The sequence below is a fragment of the Schistocerca nitens genome, chromosome 10, assembly GCF_023898315.1.
Source record: "Schistocerca nitens isolate TAMUIC-IGC-003100 chromosome 10, iqSchNite1.1, whole genome shotgun sequence".
Lineage (NCBI taxonomy): Eukaryota > Metazoa > Arthropoda > Insecta > Orthoptera > Acrididae > Schistocerca > Schistocerca nitens.
The window spans coordinates 126,679,600-126,703,940 of record NC_064623.1 but is presented as its reverse complement, the minus strand read 5'-3'; the positions used below and the strand labels follow the sequence as shown (position 1 = coordinate 126,703,940).

General features: G+C 39.0%; 1 protein-coding gene across 6 annotated transcripts in view; it reads left to right on the top strand.

Moving 5' to 3' along the window:
• Window positions 1-24,341, top strand: part of LOC126210075 (spectrin beta chain) — a 483,285-nt gene that overhangs the window by 405,862 nt on the left and 53,082 nt on the right. For 5 of the 6 annotated variants that reach the window (XM_049939199.1, XM_049939197.1, XM_049939200.1 and 2 more), the window contains exons 31-38: window positions 1,770-1,949; window positions 6,412-6,656; window positions 10,285-10,508; window positions 10,699-10,790; window positions 12,114-12,218; window positions 18,927-19,523; window positions 22,555-22,670; window positions 22,794-22,864. In XM_049939199.1, coding sequence (XP_049795156.1) covers window positions 1,770-1,949; window positions 6,412-6,656; window positions 10,285-10,508; window positions 10,699-10,790; window positions 12,114-12,218; window positions 18,927-19,523; window positions 22,555-22,670; window positions 22,794-22,864 — 1,630 coding nt within the window. The remainder of the gene's footprint in view (window positions 1-1,769; window positions 1,950-6,411; window positions 6,657-10,284; window positions 10,509-10,698; window positions 10,791-12,113; window positions 12,219-18,926; window positions 19,524-22,554; window positions 22,671-22,793; window positions 22,865-24,341) is intronic. The other variant, XM_049939202.1, reaches the window with a different exon arrangement.

The window sequence follows — 24,341 nt, the reverse complement described above, 5'->3', positions numbered from 1 at the left end:
GGATGATGATGTGATGGGGTTGATGATGTGATGGGGTTGATGATGTGATGGGGATGATGATGTGATGGGGATGATGATGATGATAATAATAAAAGTACATTAAAATTTACAAGTCTTCATTAAAAAATATATAAAAATGGTAATTAGTGTCTGCAGTGACAGATATAATTGTTGTAATAAGTCTTGTCACCACAATTAGATACTGGTGACATGGTAGAATTTTATGCGTCCACAAAAATTACTAGTTGCACACTTAAGTCAGTTATTGATGTTTACTCCCAAAGGCACTGCCAGACTTCTGACAATGAATATTTGAAGAGTCACATTGACATCATGTTTCTCATGAAAGCTGGAGTGCTGTTTTGTTGTTGGATCCATTATGAACTCCAAACAAATGGTAAAATGTGGTAACAATTTCCGTTGCAGAAAAAGAAAACACAAAAGGTGTCATTGCAGTACCAAATGCACTTTCATTTTAGAGCCACCTGATATACATAAATCTCTTCCAGTTAAAAGTTGTCATTGCCATCTTGAGCATCAGTGGTGTCATTATAAATTCCTTTAACCAAAATATGCCTCACATAACGAATAATATTAAGTGTAAAATTTCTACCTTTAATGTATGTCGTTTGTATTCAAACATTTCTTGCAACCACTTCTAAGTGTTTGTGGGTGCCTATTTAAGTGGGAACAGCCTGAAAAAGCAATTTTACTGTTTTCTAAAATCAAATGAACAAAACAGTAGCAATGTTAACTATGCAACATGACACTGTATTGTCACACTGTGCTGAAACACTTTTCACTGAGACCAGTTAAGGAAAAAAAAATACTTTGCAGAGCCATGCAGAAATGATTCTCAATACTAAGAAGAAATGTTTTTCATTTATTAGGTACAAATTTTATATAGTATTAGCAATTTTCCTTCTCTAGGATACTCTATGATCTTAGTAAAATTCTTGTGCATAATGGTGCCAGATAAATGGATCCTGCTGTATTATTGCCAGTGTAACAGGAAATGAGGAGGTATTGAATAGAATTGGGGAGAAGAGAAGCTTGTGGCACAACTTGACTAGAAGAAGGGATCGATTGGTAGGACATGTTCTAAGACATCAAGGGATCACCAATTAGGTATTGGAGGGCAGCATGGAGGGTAAAAATTGTAGAGGGAGACCAAGAGATAAATACACTAAGCAGACTCAGAAGGATGTAGGCTGCAGTAGGTACTGGGAGATGAAGCAGCTTGCACAGGATAGAGTAGCATGGAGAGCTGCATCAAACCAGTCTCAGGACTGATGACCACAACAACAACAACAGGAAATATTCTCCCAACCCCTCCTCTTTCCCCACCAGAGCCTCTCTGCATGAAATTAGCATTTTTATTGGAAAAAGTTAGTTTTAACTGGCACTATTCCACCAACATTTCTAACTCCAGTTAAAATTGCAAAAATTGCAGCTCAGTCAAGTCACAGCACCACAGCGTGAACTCACTCGGCCGTTGGCCGTACACACGCACCTGTCCGTGTCAGATCGTATTCCACTTCAGCTCACTGCACGAGGCAACTTGTCCCTAGTCGATATCCCTTTGACTAAATAATATTTGTACTCTTTAATGTCACAAATCTCAGAACGGTATCAGCAAGTTCGGTCTCGATTGCGAAAAAAACGGCACTGAGAGGTATTCACATCCAAATAACTTTTATCTTTTATAGAATTCCTAGAGCGAGTAGATTGTGAAGACTTACTAAACATGTCATTTACTCTGCAACTAGATGCTGGAAGCGTCGAGAGAACTTCACAAGTTCTTCCACGACTGCAAGGATGTGCTGAGCCGCATTCTGGAGAAGCAAAACTCGATGTCGGAGGAGCTGGGTCGTGATGCCGGTCAGGTTTCTGCCCTGCAGCGCAAGCACCATACGTTCTTACAGGACCTGCAGACACTCGGTGGCCAGGTAAGAGGACCGCGGGGGCTCAAGAGTTGTTCTCAATTCTTTCACTCGCAAAGTAATGGTAATGGTTGCTGTGACATCACTTCTTAGTGTGCTTTTTGACTTGCATTTTTATAACGGTGTTTGTTGTCATATTTGTGTTGGTTTTATGAAAACTGTTTGTCTTGCGATAACCATTCAGATTTACTACTGATAAGTACATACAGGGTGTCCGAAAAGTCTTTCCCTGATTACATAAATTGGTAACTCGGGCTAGAAGTAAGATACAAATATGAAACTGGTGTCTAATTGTTTACAAACTATCAAAGTTATTTTCACACATCAGTAAACTTCCACATGAGCACCCTCGGTAGCACGTAGCACATCTAGGCGTTATTCAATTTCCGTCCACGCATTAGCCAACATCACTGGAGGGATCGATTCAACGACTGTGGTTATCCGTTGCCGCAGGGTTTCAAGATCTGGTACACGTGTTCGGTAGACCTCGTCCTTGACATAACCTCATAAAAAGAAGTCTAATGGGGTTATGTCAGGAGAGCGTGGAGGCCAAACCGTTGGCCCATCATGACCAATCCATCGCCCAGGAAGATCATATCGAGATAGGCATGGACGTCCAAACCCCAATGAGGCGGTGTACAATCTTGCTGAAACAAGACATCGGGGTGATACTGAAGCATCTGAGGAACAGCATACAGTTGCAACATGTCCAGATACACTGCAGATGTGATGGTAGCCTCAGCGAAGAAGAATGGCCCGATATTTCGATCGTGCAATAGCGCGCACCAAACATTCACCTTTGGACTACCTCTGGTGCACTCCATGACCTTGCCAGGTGGTTGTGAACCCCAAATGCCCACATTATGGAGATTCACTACTCCACTGACAAAAAGGGTCGCTTCGTCGGAAAAGGCAGTTCGTCTGAGATAACCTTCATTGTCCTCAATACATAATAGCATTTCGACCGCAAAGTCATATCGACATGTACTGTCATTGGGCAACAAGGCCTGAATGATTTGCACTTTGTATGCACGAAACAATAAACGTTTGTGTAAAATGTCACGGAGAGAGCTTTTTGGCATCTTTAATTCACATGAGACCCTGCGCACCGATTTCTTCGGACTTGGCAGAAAACACTGCCTTAGAGCTTCCACCCTGTTTGCTGAGGTTCTTGGTCGATCAGACCTCGGAAGGTCAGCAACCGATCCTGTGTTCTTGAACCTCTCATACCAGGCTTTAATGCTCTTGACATCGGGTGGATTCCTTCCAAATGTTGTCTGGAAGTGTCTCTGCACTGTGGTTGGTGATCGTGTCTCATGGTACCACAGGTCACACTGTGCCTTCTCCTGATTGGTTAACATGGCTTCTTGGGCACTGCACCTCATCCACTACTTACGTACTACGAACCTTAAACAGAAAAAAAAACTTTGTCTAGTTGTAAACAATTAGACACAAGTTTCATATTTGTATCTTATTTCTAGCCTGAGTTATCAATTTATGTAATCAGGGAAAGACTTTTCGGACACCCTGTATATTCAGTTGAACTGAATAGCTAATGTGTATTTTCCACTCCTAGCTAAGATAGGTTTACAGTAAATAATTTTTCAATTTGAACTGTGTGTCACGATTACCATTACTGTAGAACTTGGTTTTACTTACTCAGTTTCTTATTTATATTGACTACAATAGTTGTAACTTGAACTATTCTTTCCTGATGTTATTAATGCTCCTATCCAAAACTAACTGTAGTATGTGTGTCAAAATATCAGAAATGATATGACAATACAATCACCATTTTGTTTACGTTGTTGCAGCTTCACATCAACACTTGCCAAAACTGACTGCGATTATCGTAATTTCTTCTTTATTTCCCATAAATAGCAAGTCAAATGCTAATGATTTTTGTTACGTTTGAATGGTTTGTAGCCAATACATTATTGTTAAATGAAGTCTCTTCCCCAAGAAGTGTTATAGGACCTCTGGTTTTCCTAATGTATATAAATAATTTAGGAGGCAATGTAAGTAGCCTTCTTTGCAGATAATGCTGTCGTTTATCATGTAGTCAAGTCATCAGAAGATCAAAGACAATTGCAAAATTCTTTGGACAAGATATCTGTGAACACCTAGAGGATGCAACAGGTCTACTAGAGAGACTGCCTGCACTATGGCTCTTCTGGAATATGCTACATGGTATGGGATTTGTAACAGGTAGGATTGACAAATGAAATCAAAAAAGTTTAGAGAAAGGCAGCTCATTTTGTATTACCACAAAATAGGGGAGAGTGTGCCATAGATAAGACTTTTTTTTCCTTTTTGCAGGGAAATATTTTCACAAAATTTCCATCACCAACGTTCTTCTCTGAATGCAAAAATTTTTGCTAATGGCTGCATACATAAACTGAAATGATCATCATAAAAAATAACAGCAATTCGAGCTTGCATGGAAAGATTTAAGTGTTCATTTTTCTCGCACACTAGTAGAGAATGGAACGGTAGCAAAAGAATCTAAAGTGATTCAGTGAACCCTCTGTCAAGCTCTTATGTATGGATTGCAGATTAGACATGTTGGTGTGAATGTAGATATATTGTTTGTGTTATGTCATATCTGTATGATGATGTTATTAATATAGCCCCATCAGAATTGCTGAACATCAAAAGAATCAACAGCTGTCTGTACTTAGTTTTCTTTATTAAATTTAAAAGCATAATTACTGCTGATCATCAGTTAATTTTAAATAAATCAAAGAGTAGACAATCATTAATATCTGTTAAGAACAAGCAGCCAAAGCAAAGATGTGTTAGTGATGTTTCAGTCAGTCATTGTTGAAAGTTAGTAAAACTTATTACAAAAACTGACTCTAAACAGAGAAATGGGGGTAAATATATACTATAAAATTACAACTCAGTTTATAAGAGTATAGTGGAAAATGAGAAAACAATGGTAACTCCTCATAGCTAATGGTGTAAAAATGTAAAAAGTATGATAATATTGGCATGCTGCAATTACAGTGCATTATTTTGGTGTTTAGTTTGATCTAATGGGACTAAATTAATAACACTGCCATACAGTTTTTGGGGTGACATGAAACTAGAAAATGTTTCCTATTATGTATAGTCATTTACATAATTGCAACAGTGCAATTGTTTAAAGTAAGTAAGGAATTTTGTACTGTCTTACGACAAAAGGAACATATACCATCTGTTAAATGTTTAACTGATACAACTGACTCGTGGTCAATAGTTTGGCAATAGAGCTAAGCCATATTTCAAGCTACAGAATGAAGCACCGGCTTTAAGCTCATGTAATCTTGTTTCTCCTCAACTTTAAATACAACATCAAAATTATGCATAAACTGGTTGAAGAATGGTACATTTTTGTTTCAAATTCTGTCAAAACAAAAATTTCTTAACTCTGCAACTACTATCCACTCACAGTGTCCAACTTAAACTTCCATTTAGCCTAGGCAAGTTCTTGTAAATCATTAGTATTAGGCTTTTATACAACTGTAACAAGAACTTACAAATTTACAGAGACTTAAGTGTGACAGTGAGTTCAACATTAATAATTAAAAATATTTGAAACAGTTAATCTTCATGTATCTTAGTTTTATAGTTAACAAAAGTTTGTAAAACACTAATTTTAAACAGTCGCTTTGAAGAGATGATAATTCCAGCTCTAGTAGGTAACTATTTTGATTGTCTTCATTTACAAAGGTTTCAATTCCAGTTTCAGTTCCAAAGTTAAATTAGTTCATCTGTAAAACTTGCTTCGAAATCATATTGACACTTAACAAAAATAACGATGACATTTTGCAGTGTTTTCAAGAAACTGCAGTCTGGTAATTCTTCATATGTTGCACAAAAATTGTGTTACATGATTGAGTTTCTGTCTAACATGAGTTTGAAATGATTGATTTGACTGAACAGAAATATGTATGAGCATACATGAATTTTCAAACTGTAGAGTTTTGTAATCTTGAATATGAAATGATGTCACAAAACTTTGTGATTGGTCGGTTATTAAATTACATCCAATGGTATTACATAAGGATTTGTAAATGTGGAAGAAATTAACATTACCATTAATATACAGCAATGTTATAATGAGTTGGATAGTGCATATTTCCTACAGAAAAGTGGTATTGTAAACGTCTTTCAGTGAACATTGTATGAAATCGAAGGTTGTTACCTTAAGTAATATAAGATCATTTTTAAGTGTTGTGTTATCACACCTCTTGCATAATTGATTGTACTCAATGCATTTCAGATTGTTTAATGTTTCTGCTGTATACAGACCCTGTGATTATCATTAACTGTAACAGGTAGTAATAATGGACATATCCATTTGTTTCATACAATACTTAACAGCTGTTCACAATTGCCCTTAGACCTATTCAATTATTAAACTTTGAAAAGAATCTCTGCACAGATTTTCAGTTAATGTGATAATGCTTTTGACTGCATACAGGTGGAGGCCATTCAGGCATCTTCAGCCAAGTTGCAGACAGCGTACGCTGGCGAGCGTGCCCGTGAGATAACTGGTCGCGAGGCAGAGGTGGTGGGGGCTTGGAACGCCCTGCAGGCCCACTGCGAGGACCGGCGCCAGAAGCTGGGTGACACGGGCGACCTGTTCCGCTTCTTCTGCATGGTGCGCACGCTCATCCTCTGGATGGATGACGTCGTGCGTCAGATGAACACATCTGAGAAGCCAAGGCAAGTCATTTTCTGATACACTGCTTGTTTGATGACCTCCTGTTGTTGTTGTTGTTGTTGTTGTTGTTGTTCTTCTTCTTCTTCTTCTTCTTCTTCTTCCAATATTGGTCCTCTCTGGAACATGTTATTTCCACTACACTTTTCCTTTTTCTTGCATGGTTCCTTAACTTTTGTGCAGTATTCTCACATTTGTTTCCTACGCTGCTCCATACCTTTGGTCTAAATTTTTGCCAGTTTCTACTTTTGGCTTATCTGCGAGGCCTAGGTGCTCTTGGTGTTTATTCTTGAGCAGAATATGTTTATGGACATTCTCCACTGTTATCCCCACTTATTGCAAGTCTTTCTCTACTTTGATGAACCCCACCTTTATGGGTTTCTTGTTGGGAAAGTAACAGCAGATCAGATTCTTCAACAGTGAAAGACTCGTATGAGCAGTATGCCTATAGAAAAAGATTCTCTTCCTTGATCATGCCTAGGTCAAGATTTGCCTTTCTCTTACTTCTAATTTGTTGACCACACTTTCTCTTCCCATAGCGAGGCAATCTTCGACGTATAGGGCAACCGGTCTTATTGTGCAATGATGTCGCATCTTTGCACTAATTGAGACTGACTTTTCTTGTATACCCTTACAGTAGCTAATATGCTGTTTACATTTTTCTGATCAATGATTCAAAGATTTCTTTCTCAGGAGAGCTTGGCTTTCTCCATTCTCTTAGAAATAAACTTCTTCGTCCATCCATTTCTCCTTCTTCTACCTCTAGTACTCGTTAAGTGGTGACCTGATTTTTTTGAATAAACTCAATTTGCTTGTGGGGGGGATTTGGTGTCTTGTCTTTGATGCTTATAGCTTCACTTAATTGATTTGTCATGCCACTATGTCTAGCAAATTGGAAAAAGATTTCCAGATCTTCTGCAACGGCCTGGGAGTCAACTGTGAAATTCTTGTTTTAAGATGTAAACCTGACTCCATTTTCAGCACCTTGTCACTCATTCATTTTCGCCCCATCTGTTAACTTTCTGAAGTACACAGTTGAAATGCAAAGGTAAAAGTCCATCTCCTTGCTTGCCTCGAACCTGATTTCGAAAGCATCTGAAATTTCTCCCATAAACTTCACTTCAGAGGTGGTGTCGGGAAGATTCTGGTATATAATGGCTCTTGTTTTCTTATATAAGCCAAATTCTTTGAGCATTTCGAGAAGAGTTACTCAATCAATTGAATCTTAGATCTTGGTAAGATCTACAAAGTTCACTACGAATTTTTATTCCTACATTTTAGGTAAGAGAGAACACATTTAAGATTTATGATCTGTTAGATGCCTGAATGCAACTGTTGACTTTTAATTTAGCTTTGTAATGTTGAACAGTTTTGATCTTAGGTAATTTTCGAGTACCTACATAAATTCATTAGCTACTTGGTCATCACAACTCTACGAAGGCAGATTTTGCCAGACTGGTCACATACACAAAGACCCCACATCTGAGTGTGTATGTTGTATTTATAATTAAAACTGTGTGAGTAATAGAAGTACAAAGTTAATTGCCATGCTTTGTGCACAACGTGTAAAACAGACCAGTATGGCAATATTTGTCATCACAGAATTTTAATGACCCAACAGCCAGCAAATGTAAGTATACGTTTGTAAATCGCTCGATATTAAATTGCATAATAGTACAAAAATAAGCTAAAAATAAATAGTCGAAATTGGTATGAAGTCGCTGAAAAGATTAATATTAAATGTCTGGGCTCTAATGATTTCTTCTTAGCCCAAATGGCTACTATTCACATGTATAAGTACTGATCTTGTCTTTATCAGAGGCCACAGTCATCCAAAGTTTTTTTAAAATTAAAACATTTTTGTTGTTTGAGTGTAATTATGTTTATTGTATCCACTACTATATTTTCAGCTATGGAACCATTGTAAAGTGCAGCACATCGTCCTTTACACACATGTAGCCCAAGTAAAACTGTCCATCATGCTCTTAGAAAATGCTGTTTCTTATGTGCTCGATTGCACAGATGACAATGCTCTGTATGAAGAGAGTAGCAATGGTGTTACAATGACTCACGATCATCTGAGTATTGATTTAAAACAATACATGTATGTTTATATAATAATTCAGTAAAATTTCTGTTTTGTACTTTTTCTTTTCATTTCTAAGTCACTTTCTTTGTAGATATGTGAGGGTATCCTGTCAGTTGATGAGCCTGTGTCACTACGAGTGATTAGTAGTGTGTGTGTCTTATGTGCCTGTTTATTTGATAGTTATTTACATCTTTCTGTCCTACTGTGGCACATTATTGGGGGTTTCTCCATAGCAGAGGTCTATTTGGTCTACCGTAAGCCTGTGCAAGCCTCTTCGCACCTTTGTCCTAAGCAGATGTTTCGTAACTTGTTTGTCGAACAACATTGACAGACGTAGGAGATGCTGCAGCAAAAAGGTTTTCTGCAGCGATGACAAAACTTACAGTTTGCACTTTGTTGGGGTCACTTGTGCTGAAAATGATTCTGTGTGGAAGAATTATGTTGTTGTTGTTGTTGTTGTCTTCAGTCCTGAGACTGGTTTGATGCAGCTCTCCATGCTACCCTATCCTGTGCAAGCTTCTTCATCTCCCAGTACCTACTGCAGCCTACATCCTTCTGAATCTGCTTAGTGTAGTCATCTCTTGGTCCCCCTCTACGATTTTTACCCTCCACAATGCCCTCCAATGCTAAATTTGTGATTCCATGATGCCTCAGAACATGTCCTACCAACTGGTCCCTTCTTCTTGTCAAGTTGTGCCACAAACTCCTCTTCTCCCCAATTCTATTCAATACCTCCTCATTAGTTATGTGATCTACCCTTCTAATCTTCAGCATTCTTCTGTAGCACCACATTTCGAAAGCTTCTATTCTCTTCTAGTCCAAACTATTTATCGTCCACGTTTCGCTTCCATACATGGCTACACTCTATACAAATACTTTCAGATTGCTTAGAATATTAAAAAAAAATAATCTAATAAGGTACCCTGTCTAACCTCTGCCAGAGATGATGCAAATCATTATCTTGGATATGTAGACCTTAAAAATACTTTGAAAAGACCCATATACGACTCAAACGTGAATTGTGGTACAGTCTGTAAGAATATTTAGATAGATATTGCGAATTCTCATTGCTGTTAGCAATGTTTGCAATGTAACAGTAATTTTAAGTGTCCAATAGGCTAAATTTAATTCCATGCAAATCACTACAAATAAATATACTCCCCACAAATCTGTAAGAGGTGGGGCTGCTTCGTATTTTGTGCATCTTTGATGAGCCATATTTGTTTTGGTTTGTAAGTACAACTTAAAAAGAGGGTAAATCATTATTGTTCCACTCCCACGTCTCATCACATTAGAGGTCAGCTTAACTCGAGCAAATATGGTATGTCACTGTCATTAAATTGAATGTTTGGAAATGAGATAAACATGAAAATAAAATTAAAAAATGAAGCTGCAAGGGAATTGCCTTTCATATGAATAAATTACTGTTGCTGGATGAAGTGTATTGTTCGTTACTACTTCTTTCGTTCTCCCAATGCTCCTAATTGACTTGTTTGTATATTGTTAGGTGGTAGTCTCTCTTTATTGGTATTTTGACATTATAGGGATGTGAGTGGCGTGGAGCTCCTGATGAACAACCACCAGAGCCTCAAAGCAGAAATAGATGCGAGGGAAGACAACTTTACCTCGTGCATATCTCTTGGCAAAGAGCTGTTGGCACGTAACCACTATGCGAGTGCGGAAATCAAAGAAAAGCTGTTGTCGCTGACCAATCAGCACAAGTCTCTGCTCCACAGATGGGAGGAACGGTGGCTTAACTTGCAGCTCAGTAAGTAAAACACCCATTTTTTGTTCTTGCCTCTGTAACGGGGTTTACTGATAACATTGGGTAGTCTGTTGATAAAGATCAGGGAAGGACTTCTTATGTCAAAGATTAACAGTAAAAATGAAGTTAAATGTTAACAGTGTGTATGAAGTTGTTTTTATATATCTAAACATATTTTAAAACTGTGTTTCAGTCTTGGAAGTGTACCAGTTTGCCAGAGATGCGGCCGTGGCGGAAGCTTGGCTGATCGCACAGGAACCATACCTTATGAGTCAGGAATTGGGGGTATGTATTTTGCAAGAAAATATTTTTTGGGTCATAGAATAATTGCAGGTCCAAGGTCAAGAATCCCAACAATGGGTCTGATTAGCCCCTCTAGGGCCAGGGAGCAGAACTTTACCTATTTTTGAGAGCCATAGAAATGTTGAAATAGTTGACATGTAGATGGTAAATATACATAGGACAGAAGCAATATTGTGGGGTGTAGGGAATAGGAAACAGTTTCTGGTTTGAGAGGTATTGGATGTGCAAGCTTTATCAGGTGGTAGAGGATGCAAAGATGTACCTGAAAGATAGTGCTATGAAACTGCTGTGACAAAAATGAGACACACAGTTTTATGACAGAGTTTGCTTAGTTAAAGGCAAGGAAAAATTTGAGCTGTAAAATCAAAGACTGGGCAATGTATTTAAGATGGGGTCACATATTGGATAGTTGCAGCAGGACTTGGATGTGTGAGTGTGATCAGTTCTCTGTCCATGACTTAATTTCCAACATAAATTGGCCCCTTAGCCATGCCCTTTCATTATTGTCATCACCGATATTCTGCCATTGCAGCCTGCCTGCCTCCCTCCCTCCCTCCCTCTCTCTCTCCCTCCCTCCCTCCCTCTCTCTCTCCCTCCCTCCCTCTCTCTCTCTCTCTCTCTCTCTCTCTCTCTCTCTCTCTCTCTCTCTCTCTCTCCCTCTCCCCCTCCCCCTCCCCCCCCTCTCTGACACGCCCCCTCCCCTCCCCTCCGCTGCGCGCGCGCGTGTGTGTGTGTGTGCGCGTGCGTGTGTGTGTGTGTGGGGGGGGGGGGCAGCAGCAGCAGCAGCAGCAGCTTACCTGAATTTCACTAACAGTATTTGATCTGATTCATCAGCCACATGGTTTAGTTTGTCTAGTGTTTTCCAGCTGTGATTTTAATATGTTAATAAAACCAACAGAAAGCAACCAAAATTTAGTCAGTGAATAGTGTTAATCACAGATTTTAAAGTTTTCTTTTATGTGGTGAGGCTAAAGAGTAAAATTCATGGAGAAATGGTTTGTTCAGCTTACTCATACATGATTCTTCTTTTCATAAGGCAGTTCAAATAAGCATTCATTTTTAAATTTAGATTAAGCTGCAGTAGGCACTAAATTCTCACAAGGATACCCGGATAACACTCTTGACTTTAGCTGAAGTCTTTTTACTGCAATTTTGGATATATTTCCAGTTCCTGAAAACTATGTGAATGCACAGAATAGATTCCTTTGATGTTAGCAAATGTACTTGCCAAAGTGAACTCGCCAACTGCAGTCATCCCTCTTCATACCTTGGAGATACAAGTTATGAACCATTTTTCTTTTCCAGCATACAATTGACGAGGTTGAAAATCTAATAAAGAAACATGAAGCCTTCGAAAAATCTGCAGCAGCCCAAGAAGAACGCTTCAGTGCACTTGAAAGACTTACGACGGTAAGTGTGGATGCCATCTGCGGTGTTAAAATTACATTAAAGAAACAAATTCTACTGTTGATAAAGAGGAGGAGGAAAATCTTGAACTCTCACTCATTGAGTAACTCTGGTAAAGCTATAATGCAGGATTGCGGCATTTTGTCTGGGAATCTACTGCAGTGCCATCAATAATATCCCACAAGAAGAAGTTAAAGGTAAACTTTTGAAATTGTTTGGGTAATTGCCTGTTGTGCATGAACTAATTCATTGTTATTTCAAGTTGCGGTTGTGGGTGTAGCATGTAATCTCGTTGTCTTAAGTAATTTATGTATCTGCTTGACACAGTTACATTTCTTAATTTTTTAAATTATTGGGCATGGTAATTGATGGATTTGAGAGCATGAATGTGGTGAATTGTGGCTAACAATATAGTGTGTCACTGTTGGTAATACTTTTTGCTACACCAAATAATTTTCATTATTTTTCTCGTAAGATGATGATACTGTTTCCCCTTCCAATACCATGTTCCTGCGTTGTAGGTGATTTGATGATGACATGCATACAGCAAAGTTTAGAAATAAGATTGGGTTAACACCTCAGATTTGCAGTCTATTGAACACTGATGTTGGGTTGAGCCTCTTGTATTTATTTCCTGATTCCGTCCGTATTATATTTCCTGTTTTATGTCTTTACCATTCCATTTACTCTCATGGATTCTGTTGCTTTTGCCTATCATCTTATCTACAGTACCAGAGCCTTTTTGTCCCGTGCCCACATGCATTCTCTCACACGCACACAGTTTATTCATCCCACAAACTCGTACGTGCTACTGGTCCTTAGTAATATTCCATGGATGTACATAAGACACAGTCACTGCTGAGTGCATGAACAAGAATTTCATCATCAGTAGAATTTTATCATCAGGACACCACCTTCTGAGGTCTAAAAGACCATTGTGGTGCACAGCAATCTGCATGCAGATCAACTACTTCAACATGTAAGAAGCCTGAAATGATTAATGGCAGGAGCAATCTTCTTAGAAGCATCACAAATTGATCAAAACTCTCTGGGAGCGACCAGCAGGCTTGCATCGAGCACGATGGTGCATACTGGATCAGATAAGAACTGACCAGGGCAGATGTGGAGCATTGCTGCACTAATGGGGGCTGGAAGTCGTCCTTCCGAATGTGAATGCGAGCAGAAAACATTTAATAGTTCTCTCAGAGTATTCAAAGAGACAATGGAAGACCACAATTTGTATCCAGCAGCTTCTGACTGGATTTCGAGCATAGACATAGAGCTACAAACTCGTTACAAACTGGAGAGGATGTGTATGTGTATAGAAATGTATATATTTCTTGTAAATAGGTGTCTAGCATTTTTTCTGTCATCATATGATAAATAAAATTAATAAATTAACCTTAAAAATAAAATGTCAACACATACCTATGCAGCACATCCACTCCACATTATCACATGCTTATACTGATAAATACTGAGGGGGACTCGTCAACTTTAATGTGCAGGAGATACGGAACAGCTTGCGAGGTTTTCTGTTGTAACTCTACTCCAGAGTCCAATAATAACCAGTGCACGTCCTAAGATGACACTATATTAGACCGACTAGGGTCCAAAGCTGGCAAATTGGGAGTCTGTTTACGGTTCCTCCACAGATTACAGTGTCAGTATGGTTCTCAAAAGTAAAATTTTATTGAGAGGACCGTAAAGTTATGTGACAACAGAACGCTGGCCAACATTTACTTTCCACAGATGGAGTTCCAAGTACTTGCTGAAAGAAGTCCTTAAAAGCATAGTTATGAAAAAAGTTTGGAACTTGCATGTTTCTCCTCAGGGAAGAAAGAGCAATTGTTTGAGTAGGAGAGTCCCTCTCATTGTAAAGGAGAGACACACAAACAGATGTGAAAGTTCTACGCACATTATGAAGCTGACAGCAGAATGTGATTTAGATGTTCCAGCTTGTGTGTCACTGGATATGGACCATACTTTGATACCAAGTTGTTAAATGAAGTGTGGTCGTTAACACAGCTTGAGCTGTAATAACAAGATGTCTTTCATATCTTAGGCAGGGTGTCCCAGGAGAAATTGTCAATATTCATGTCAAGAACAATTATTCAAAACAAACGGAAGTCTGTTAAACATTGCTTCTATAATGCATACCTCAAGAGCTATGAGCTCTTTTTCATCTTTGATCCTGTGAAAGAAATCTCTTCTACTGCAAGCCCTTTGCTCTCCATAGTTTGGAAGGAGGTAGTAAGGACCAAAACAAGACAATTTTGTCTTCTTCATGTGGGCTATAATATGCATACTTTAATAGAAGAGATGTTTCACAGTAGCTAAAATGAATAGGCTCATAGCCCGTAATGTACCGTATTTACTCGAATCTAAGCCGCACTCGAATCTAAGCCGCACCTGAAAAATGATACTCGAAATCAAGGAAAAAAAAATTTTCCCGAATCTAAGCCGCACCTGAAATTTGAGACTCGAAATTCAAGGGGAGAGAAAAGTTTTAGGTCGCACCTCCAAATCGAAACAAAGTTCGTCTAATTGTAATATGAGACAAAATGAGGTCGAATGAATGACGATACAGCTGCAGTAGTTTGGTTCGAGTCGTAAGTTTAGCAGTTACGGTTTACCAGGTAGCCATTTCTACGCGTCATGCGCTCCGTCCGTATTTATACGGATATCCTTCCTTTTTAACGTGCTTCGTCTGGTTTGAATTGATTGCTTATTTTTCTTTGATCTGATAAGTGCCGTTCTCTTTGTTATAGGTGTTTACGTCACTCTAAGCTGAAAATGCATTACTGTACTGTGTCATGCATTGCTTGTCGCATTCTGATAGTGCGTGTTTACGGCCTGTCGCCGCTCGCGGCGTGGCTTGCTTTTGTGCGTGCTACCGCCGCTTACAAATAAAAAATAGAGAGGAATCGTTCCATTAGCGAAACATTTGTTGTTACTTACACTACTGCTTTCTTTGATAATGATCAACAAGAACCAAATAATAGACTGCGTATGATAGATGATCTACTGAACGAAATTTTAGCGAAAATTTTTCTCCGTTTGAAAATCTTTGCAGGTGCCTCTTTAGTTCATTACATTCTGCACAGAAATTAGTCATCTTAGATTTAAAAATCTAGTCAGTTGCCGTGCTTCATTTCTGACTGTATCACTATCAGGCATAAGAATAATACGAATATAAACATGACATGTATATTCTTCCGCGTTTGCTGTTGTCTCACTCTAGTTTCGTAGTTTATTAGGCAGACAGTATTTAAATGAGATAGTAGCAAACACGAAACAATACATGGCAAAATGTTTATATTCGTATTAATCTTATGACGAAGAGAATACTACATGTGATTCACAATTCATAAAAGCTCCTATTAGCAACCATCTCTTCTCACAGGTAGGAAAAAATTCAGAACGTAGAGTTGGCCATATTGACAAACTTCCCAAACAGTCTTGCCAGTCGGATTTTCGTAGTACTTTGAAATGCTGCTACATTCGAAGATCAACAATACAGAATTTGTATTTACTTCGTTGGATAATGTACCAAAATGCAGTGGTCGAAACTCTGGGCGGAGGAAAAATGCTCGTCTTCCACTTTTTTTTTTTTTTAATTTATTTACTGACGCAGAGATTTTGGTGCCAGTATTTATCTTTGTGCCTACAAAGCATGCCTGTGTGGCGCTACATATATTCAACGGCAGAAGTTAGTTGTGGCGGCACCCACCAACATTTTTCAGAACTCCCGCTTGCTTTGCACTCGATTCTAAGCCGCATGCGGTTTTTTGGATTACAAAAACCGGAAAAAAAAGTGCGGCTTAGATTCGAGTAAATATGGTATGCATTTTAGAACCTATCTTTATTAGACATTTTTGCTTTGCGTTTTTCTTGTCATGTCCCTGAATATTGACCATTCCTCCTGGGACACCCTGGATACATTTTCTGTTGGTTCCTTAAATCACGTCAAATGAGGTGAGCCTTATGTTGGCTCTTTAATCATGTATTACTTCCTTAATGACACACCTGATGCACTCCTTTCATCCCTTGCAACTGAGCCTGTTTTTAACTTTCTCCTTTTAAAGACGCAAAAATAACAGAATAGGTTTTTAAATAATTGGTGCAACAGTCGACTAATCTCAATGAAAGGTCACAATAGACTTAACATGGGCTATTTTTGTTGTGGAGTGGTCTTTCTTAGTTTTTATTTAACAAAATAGTGCATTGTAGTTGTTAATGCTTCTTTTAGTAGTGTAATTTGTGCATGTAATTCTAACTGTTGTTGACTTGTAGAACAGGTTGCACTGTGATGTAGTGATTACTTTGTCTGTAGTTTGTGGCATGTTAAGGAAAAAAAGGTTCGATCTTTTTAGTAGAAAGACCAGTATGGAGCACATAGTGCAGTTTCCAAGACTGGTGCCCAAATTTCAATTTGTTCCCATCACTACATCTTCGGGGAAAAATTAAGCTTTCCTTGATTTCCTTAGAGAAAGAGACAGGCTTGTAATGTATCCCGTATTGTATTCAATGTGTAAATTAAGCAGGCAGTAAAGGACACTGAGGATAAATTTAGAGAGGAAAATAAAATTCAGGAAGAAGGAATAAAAACTTTGATGTTTCCCTATGGAATTGTAATTTTGTCAGAGACAGCAAATAACTTGAAAACAGCTCATAAGATGAATTTTAGCAAAACCAAAACAATGCTAATAGAATACAGTCTAATTAAACCAAGTGATGCTGAACAAATCAGTTTAGGAAAAGGCATACTAGAAGTAGTGAGTTTTGCTGTTTGGGCAGCAAAGTAACTTACAATGGCTGAAGCAGACAGGATATAAAATGCAGCCGGGCTGTAGCACGAAAAGCGTTTCCAGAAAGAGGAATTTGTTAATACCTAATATAAACTTAAATACTAGAAAGTATTTGTCTGTAGTGTAGCCTTGTACAGAAGTGAAACATGGACAATAGGCAATTCAGATAATAAAAAAATAAATAATAATAAAAAAAATGGAAACTTTTGAAATATTACGCCGAGGAAGAATGCTGAAGATTAGGTGGGTAGGCCAAGTAAAGAATGAGGATGTACTGAAACGAATTGAGGGGAGGGGGATTTATACCACAACTTGACTGAAAGAAGGGACTGTTCAGTAGGATACATTCCAAGCCATCAAGGAATTGTCTGTTTGGTAGTTGGGGGGTGGGGGGGATATTGTAGAGATATACCAAGGCATTAATGCAATAAGCAGGTTGCCGATGGAAAGGCTTGCCTAGGATAGAGTATCTGGGAGACCTGCATCACACTAGTGTTCAGTCTAAAGACACCATGACAACAGTGTTCTAGCAGAAGTTTTGTGCACTGAGAGAATAGAATGATTCTGGAATGCCGTTTTCGGAATAAGAATAATGGAACAAGAACGCAGTCTGAGTGGGTGAAGGGTTGGATGGGGTGGAAAGAGTGAGAGGGTAAAGGATGCAGAGTAGGATGTTTCCACTAAAGTGTGCTTTCCTCCCTGTAGTGATGTTTCACAAAGTAACCACATTTGAAGTTAACAGAAAAATATCAGTTAACTGTATTGTGTAAGGGTGTGGGGAGGGGGGTGGAGGTTTTGACTTGGTTGGGTTCTAGACTAAGATACGGGTTGTCTAAAATGAAATAGCTTGCACATTTACTCGATGCTCCGCATTTCTACCACCTAGGAAGTTGAGATTACATTTGTTTTCATATGGATGTCTGGAGTACTGCAATAAGAGAAATGAAATTTTTCCAAAGGGGAAAAGACTACTACAGCAGTATGATTACTTAATGGAAAAATGAAACCTACCATGTTGTGAAATGACTTTTACAATCTGTGTAGCAGAAGTTCCGTCCGATTTTTCCTCAACATGCCACTGTTGATTATGTTGCTCTCTTGTCCATGTGATTAATTCTGTAGTGTAGTGTAGCTTGTTGTGATGGTTGCTTGCTTGTCTGTGCTGTCACTTGTCTCCTAACATCCTGTAAACCTCTGTGGTAGGAACAAAGTGGAATTTGTTTCATATAAGACTTTCTTTTCTTTTTTATATTAAAATAGAAAAGAAAACTAAGTGTCAGAGAGTACCGAAACATTGGTCTAATGCTGGCCATTATCCTCATATATTAACGTTGTTTCTGTTTATTATTTTACTTCATTTGCTTTCTTCCTCTTCAGCGCTGGCAAGTGCATTGTTCCAGTTTTTATTTGAGTATGTTAAAGGTGCTCATAAGAAACTGCTCGCGGTCTACACATCCCAACAGTGCTGCAGTTTTTCCTGGTGTTAATGTGATATACAGTTTCACATTAACTCGGTAACAAATACTTCATAATTGGTTACCCAGTTTGTCAACTTTCCAAAGATTATATTCTTTCCATGTTGACTGTGAAGTCGTTCCTGCTTTCATGTAGGAATATTTACTTAAGCTTTACAGTGGCTGTTAATGGTTGCTGCCCGTTTCCTATTTTGCCAGCGGAAAGGGAAGAGTGGGAAAAAAATTATTTTCACGTTTATACTCGATAATGACTGAGAAGGTTGAAAACGGTTGTGCTCTGATAAAATGAGTTTTATGTTTACTTATTTTGGTACTCTATCAGAATGTCTTTCGTGAGAGAAAAACAGTGCTACAGATTCCACTTTGTCACGTTGTGCATGTGTTCATTTCACTCTCTGCACGTGTTCTTGTGGTTGTCGGTGTAGCTGGAGAGCAGAGACGACGTGGATGCCTGTGCCGTCCTGCAGTTGCCGCCCGTGCCTTCCCTACCGTCCCTCAAATTCCTTGACGATATCCCTCTCCCGCCTCACACCTCATGTTCTTGTGAACAGCCATGTGTCTTAGAAAAGAAAAAGTGTTTTGAGACGAAAATTTCCTGGAAAGATCTCTCCCTGTACTGTGGAGGTTATCCCCCACTGAACCGCAGGCACAAGATGAGAAGTTCGGTCAGGAAATACTTAAATGCAGTGAAGAATAGGGACTCCCCGAGAAAAGCAGTTTGTCGACTGAATGAAATTGAGCCTCTGGCACCGTACACCACGGAGCCTCCCGGCGCACCGCCATTGCCGTATTCGACTCAGTCACCTCTATCTCCCACATCCCCTAGGCCACGGTCCTTCCTGTGGGATGCGGGTTGGCATTCCCCTGGGTCAGGGGAAACCTTGCCTCCACCATTTGAGCCAGAGTCTCCCACCGTCCCCTATCCGTCCCTTGATTCCTACCACGGCCGGCAGCAGCAGACTGTGTTTTGCTTCCCGGAGATGACGTCGGTCTCGTCAATATCCGACCTGGACGAGTGCGTGGTAAGTACTGTGACGTCACAGCATAACAGTTAATTTGACGCACTTAATAATTTTTTTTAATTTCACATTTTTGTGAGAATGTTGTAGTGAAGAAAGTGACTGCCGAGGTAAGTCCCAATGTTTCAGATTACTGTTTCCATTGTTTTTGTGAAAACTGTGGTCATTGAGAAAGCTTAAGTGTCATATGCTAAATAATATAGTGGATTACCTGAACAGTGAAATTACTTATGTGTTTTCATTAACTCTAAGTGACTCTCCCAAGAGCTGTCAGAACTATTTGTTGTTTGAATAATGAAGTCTAGTTCACAATTTCATTTGTTTTCAGTGAACCAGTACAGGCCTGCTTCAGATCTAAAAACGTATTGCAACAGCAGGTCTGAAGATGGGCTTTACTGGTTTAAACTGGTCATTGCAAATAAATGAAATTGTGACCTAGACTGCATTTGTCATATATATATATAAACAAAGATGATGTGACTTACCAAACGAAAGCGCTGGCAGGTTGATACACACACAAACACACACACAAAATTCAAGCTTTCGCAACCAACGGTTGCTTCATCAGGAAAGAGGGAAGGAGAGGGAAAGATGACAGCATGTGGGTTTTAAGGGAGAGGGTAAGGAGTCATTCCAATCCCGGGAGCGGAAAGACTTACCTTAGGGGGGAAAAAAGGACAGGTGTACACGCGCGCACGCCCCTGCGCGCCCACACCCACACACACACACACACACACACACACACACACACACACACACACCCATCCGCACATACACCTTGGTTATGGTTATGGTTTGGAAGTGGGTTACGTATTATTGAGTATATATAGGCGGGATGAAATTGTATGGTAGATTACGGTAAAAAGGAGAAGGTGAATACAAAGTGAAACTACTTGCAAAAACAGAAAGAGAAAATAAGATGACAGAAAAGATTTCGAAATGCAACAGTGACAATAACAAATGTAATTGTTGGGTTCAAATTAATGATATGAATATAATAGAGGGAAACATTCCACGTGGGAAAAATATATCTAAAAACAAAGATGATGTGGCTTACCAAATGAAAGCGCTGACAGGTCGATAGACACACAAACATACACACAAAATTCAAGCTTTCGCAAACAACCGAGAAGCAACCATTGGTTGTGAAAGCTTGAATTTTGTGTGTACGTTTGTGTTTGTTTGTGCGTCTATCGACCTGCCAGCGCTTTCATTTGGTAAGTCACATCATCTTTGTTTATAGTTGATGTGACTTACCAAACGAAAGCGTTGGTATGTTGAGACACACACACACACACACACACACACACACACACACACACACACGCTTCTATTTTTCTCGCGTGGAATGTTTCCCTCTATATATATCTATCACAGTGGTGTCTATACGACAGCATAGTACTCTCTTTCACAGCATTATTTATGATGTAAAAACAGTTCAGATTGTAATTTACGTGAGTTCTGGTTTCAATTTATTGTTTCATTTAATCAGTCATTTTTGGCCCTTTAAATTTTTATTTTCGGCGTCATACAGTTACTTTTTATTCCATTTTTCTAATTGGGGTATCCACATTAATGACATGTATGACCACAACCTATTATAATGGAATTAAGCTCTGTTCCCATGTTTGCGGGGAAATGACGATAAATTAAAAGATCCCACTTTCTTGCAAAATAAAATTTTGTTGTATTCCTCATCACGGTTCACCACAATTTTGGCAGAATCTGTGGGTTTTCCTTCTATTCCTTTTATTTCTTCTTTTGTTACATGATGTGTGCCTTGTGGCTGTCAAATGTCCGAAAAGGAAAGGAATACTTAAGCTCTTATTTTTAAAACAAGCTGTACATAATGCAAGAATCTCTAATTATGTAAAAATGACAAAATTAGCTTCCAATACGTCCTGGCAGAGAGCTGCCAACCAATATAAATGTTGTTGATGGTGTAGAAGACGACTTGATCAAAGCAGATGTTGTCACAGACTGATCAGCTATGTCTTTACCATGGTGTTCATCCTCCCTCTGAGGGTATCACTTGCCAGAAATTGGAAGAAGTGAGGTAGACACTATTGGAACACACTGCTTACATGCCAGAACTGTCAATGTGTGATTTGAGACTGGTGCTAGTGCGAAAGATGTCACGCACAATAGGCTGGTGCCGTGACTCGCACTTTTGACAGTGAGGTCATAAAGTTGGTGCCAATATGATGTGCTAAGTGCGTGTCTAAAGCAACAGATTATGCACAAAAGTGGTGTACACTTGACTCAGTGGAAAAGCAGGTTGATTAGTCCTTAGGTGTTTAGACTTGGTCTGAGTTTGCTATTTCAGACCGAGAAATACTGTATGGTAGGAAAGCTTGTGAACTTGTGTAATGTGCTTTACTTAGTGCACACAAAATATTGAGCATAAATGTATGAAGACAAAATTATAGATTATATCCTGTGAAGCATGTGGCAAAGTTCATGTAGTGCTGTGTTATCAACATAACTGCAATACATTAATTACATTTGCCAAAGTGATTTCTGCACTAGTATCATACCCATAGTTGCATATAACTCTCTAGATGACGAAGCCTACACTGCTACAACAAATCACTACAAACTGTGTACAGTTTGACTACGAGTCACTTTGTGACTTGAAACAGTTATAGTTGTATAAAAATTGTACATTTACAAATAGGCAACTGGTTGCAGTTATTTCTGAAAATTTGAAAACCAAAATTGCACTTCGAGTCTGACTGTATTTTCATCAGTCCTTAGAACTGATGGTAGAGGCCCTGTGTAACATAAGAATACTGAAAATTTTAGCTGGCTAGGAGGTGTGCTTGGATAGTCCAGTTGTGAGGTCCTGCTCCTAAAAAGTAAGAAATCAAAATTTGAATTCCAGTTCTGGCATAAATTTTGAATTACGTGATCAGATGGCAGTCTGTGATTACAAAATATGGCATACTGCTTTGCTGCATGTCACAGTAGTTTTTCCAAGGTTTTGTTCACCACAAAGGACTTTTTTAACTAATACATGTGCCTTCTCTTTTAGTTTGAATTGAAAGAACTAAAACGTCGCCAAGAAGAGGAAGAGCGCAAACGTCAAGAGGAACTGGCTGCCAAGCAGACACCTCCACCTAGCTCTCCTGATGAACAACCATCTGAAAAGTGAGTATTGAGTGCAGTTTCTCTCTCTCTCTCTCTCTCTCTCTCTCTCTCTCTCTCTCATATGACTGCCATACATTTACATTACTGAGGTTAACACTGTTTCGACAAATTCCCTTGTTTTAGGGTGGATGGAGAAATGTCACCAGAGGCTGAGCAAGTGCAAGTGAATGGTGAGGATACAGAGGCCAGAGAAGGTAACTAACTGTGCAGATTACTCTCTCTACTGCACAAGGTGGTTAATGCAGTTACAGCTATAGTAGTCCAGGAAAAATGAAAAAAAAAAAACTGTTCCCAGAAGGCCGAGAGTCTTGTAATGTAGTTTAGCCCCATTTCCCATCTGAAACTTATAGATCACTGTATCATTTATATTTTGATAACGTCGAGGTAACACTTGTATACTGAGAGGGGGGAATCAAGAAATATTTCACTGTATTTGACGATGAGAAAAATTGTGGTGCAACTTCAGACTACTGCTGTAATATCAACAAATGAATGCCTCTTGGGAATAGTTTTAGATTAAATGTTGTTAGCAGCAGCATCTCAGATATGTTGGCTAACAAATAATGTATGACTGCACAGATGTGGGTGCAACCTGAAACAGCATCAAAACAACTGAAATTACAGTGTCAAATTTACTTATTTAAGAAATATTGTTGAAGATATCTTGACAAAAATGTATTAAGAATGAATTTTTTACTCTGCAGGGGAGTGTACACTGAAATGAAACTTCCTGGCAGGTTAAACCTGTGTGCCAGTCTGAAAATGGAACTTGGAATCTTTGCCTTTTGCGGGCAACTGCTGCATCGACTGTGCTATCCGAACACAATTGAAATGAGCAGTTGCCTATAAAAGGCAAAAGTCCCGAGTTGGAGTCTCGGTCTGGCACATAGCTTTAATGTGCCAGGAAGTTTCATATCAGTGCACACTCCACTGCAGAGTGAAAAATTCATCCCGGAAACATCCCCCAGGCTGTGGCTAAGCCATGTTTTTGCAACATCGTTCCTTCCAGGAGTGTTAGTGCTGCTTGTTTTGCAGTAGAACTTCTGTGAAGGTAGGAGACAAGGTACTGGTGAAGTACAGCTGTGAGGATGGGTCACGAGTCGTGCTTCGGCAGCTCAGTTGGTAGAGCACTTGCCGCAAAAGCCGTAGGTCCCAAGTTAGAATCTCAGTCTGGCTCACAGTTTTAATCTGCCAGGAAGTTTCAAAAATGTGTTATTTAAACTTGGTAGTATCAGTGTAGGGGAAATGTGGTATACAGCAGTACGCGGATGGTAGTATTGTACAACGAAAACTTAATCTGAAAACGTTACTGTTCTTTTACGAGTCAGTTTGTGCTTTTATCTGGTAAGGTGTTCAGTCTGTTTTGATGGTGTCTGTCTGGAGATGGAAGTTCATACCGCAGAAACATGTCAATTTCAAAGTGATCAAGTTTTAGGTTGATTAACATTGTAAGTATGGACCTATGAAAAGGATGTACTAACTTTTGCCTCTGTTACTGTTTAATTGTGCTGCAGAATGACATGTCACCTTAGGCTATTTTGCTGTGTGATTATTCTCTGCAGTTTCTTAGGACAGAAAAAGAAAATAAAGCCAAAGGATGTGACAACAGGCTATACGGATAACTTACACTTTTCCTAGAAAAGTTACACACACTTAATTGCGTATTGCAAT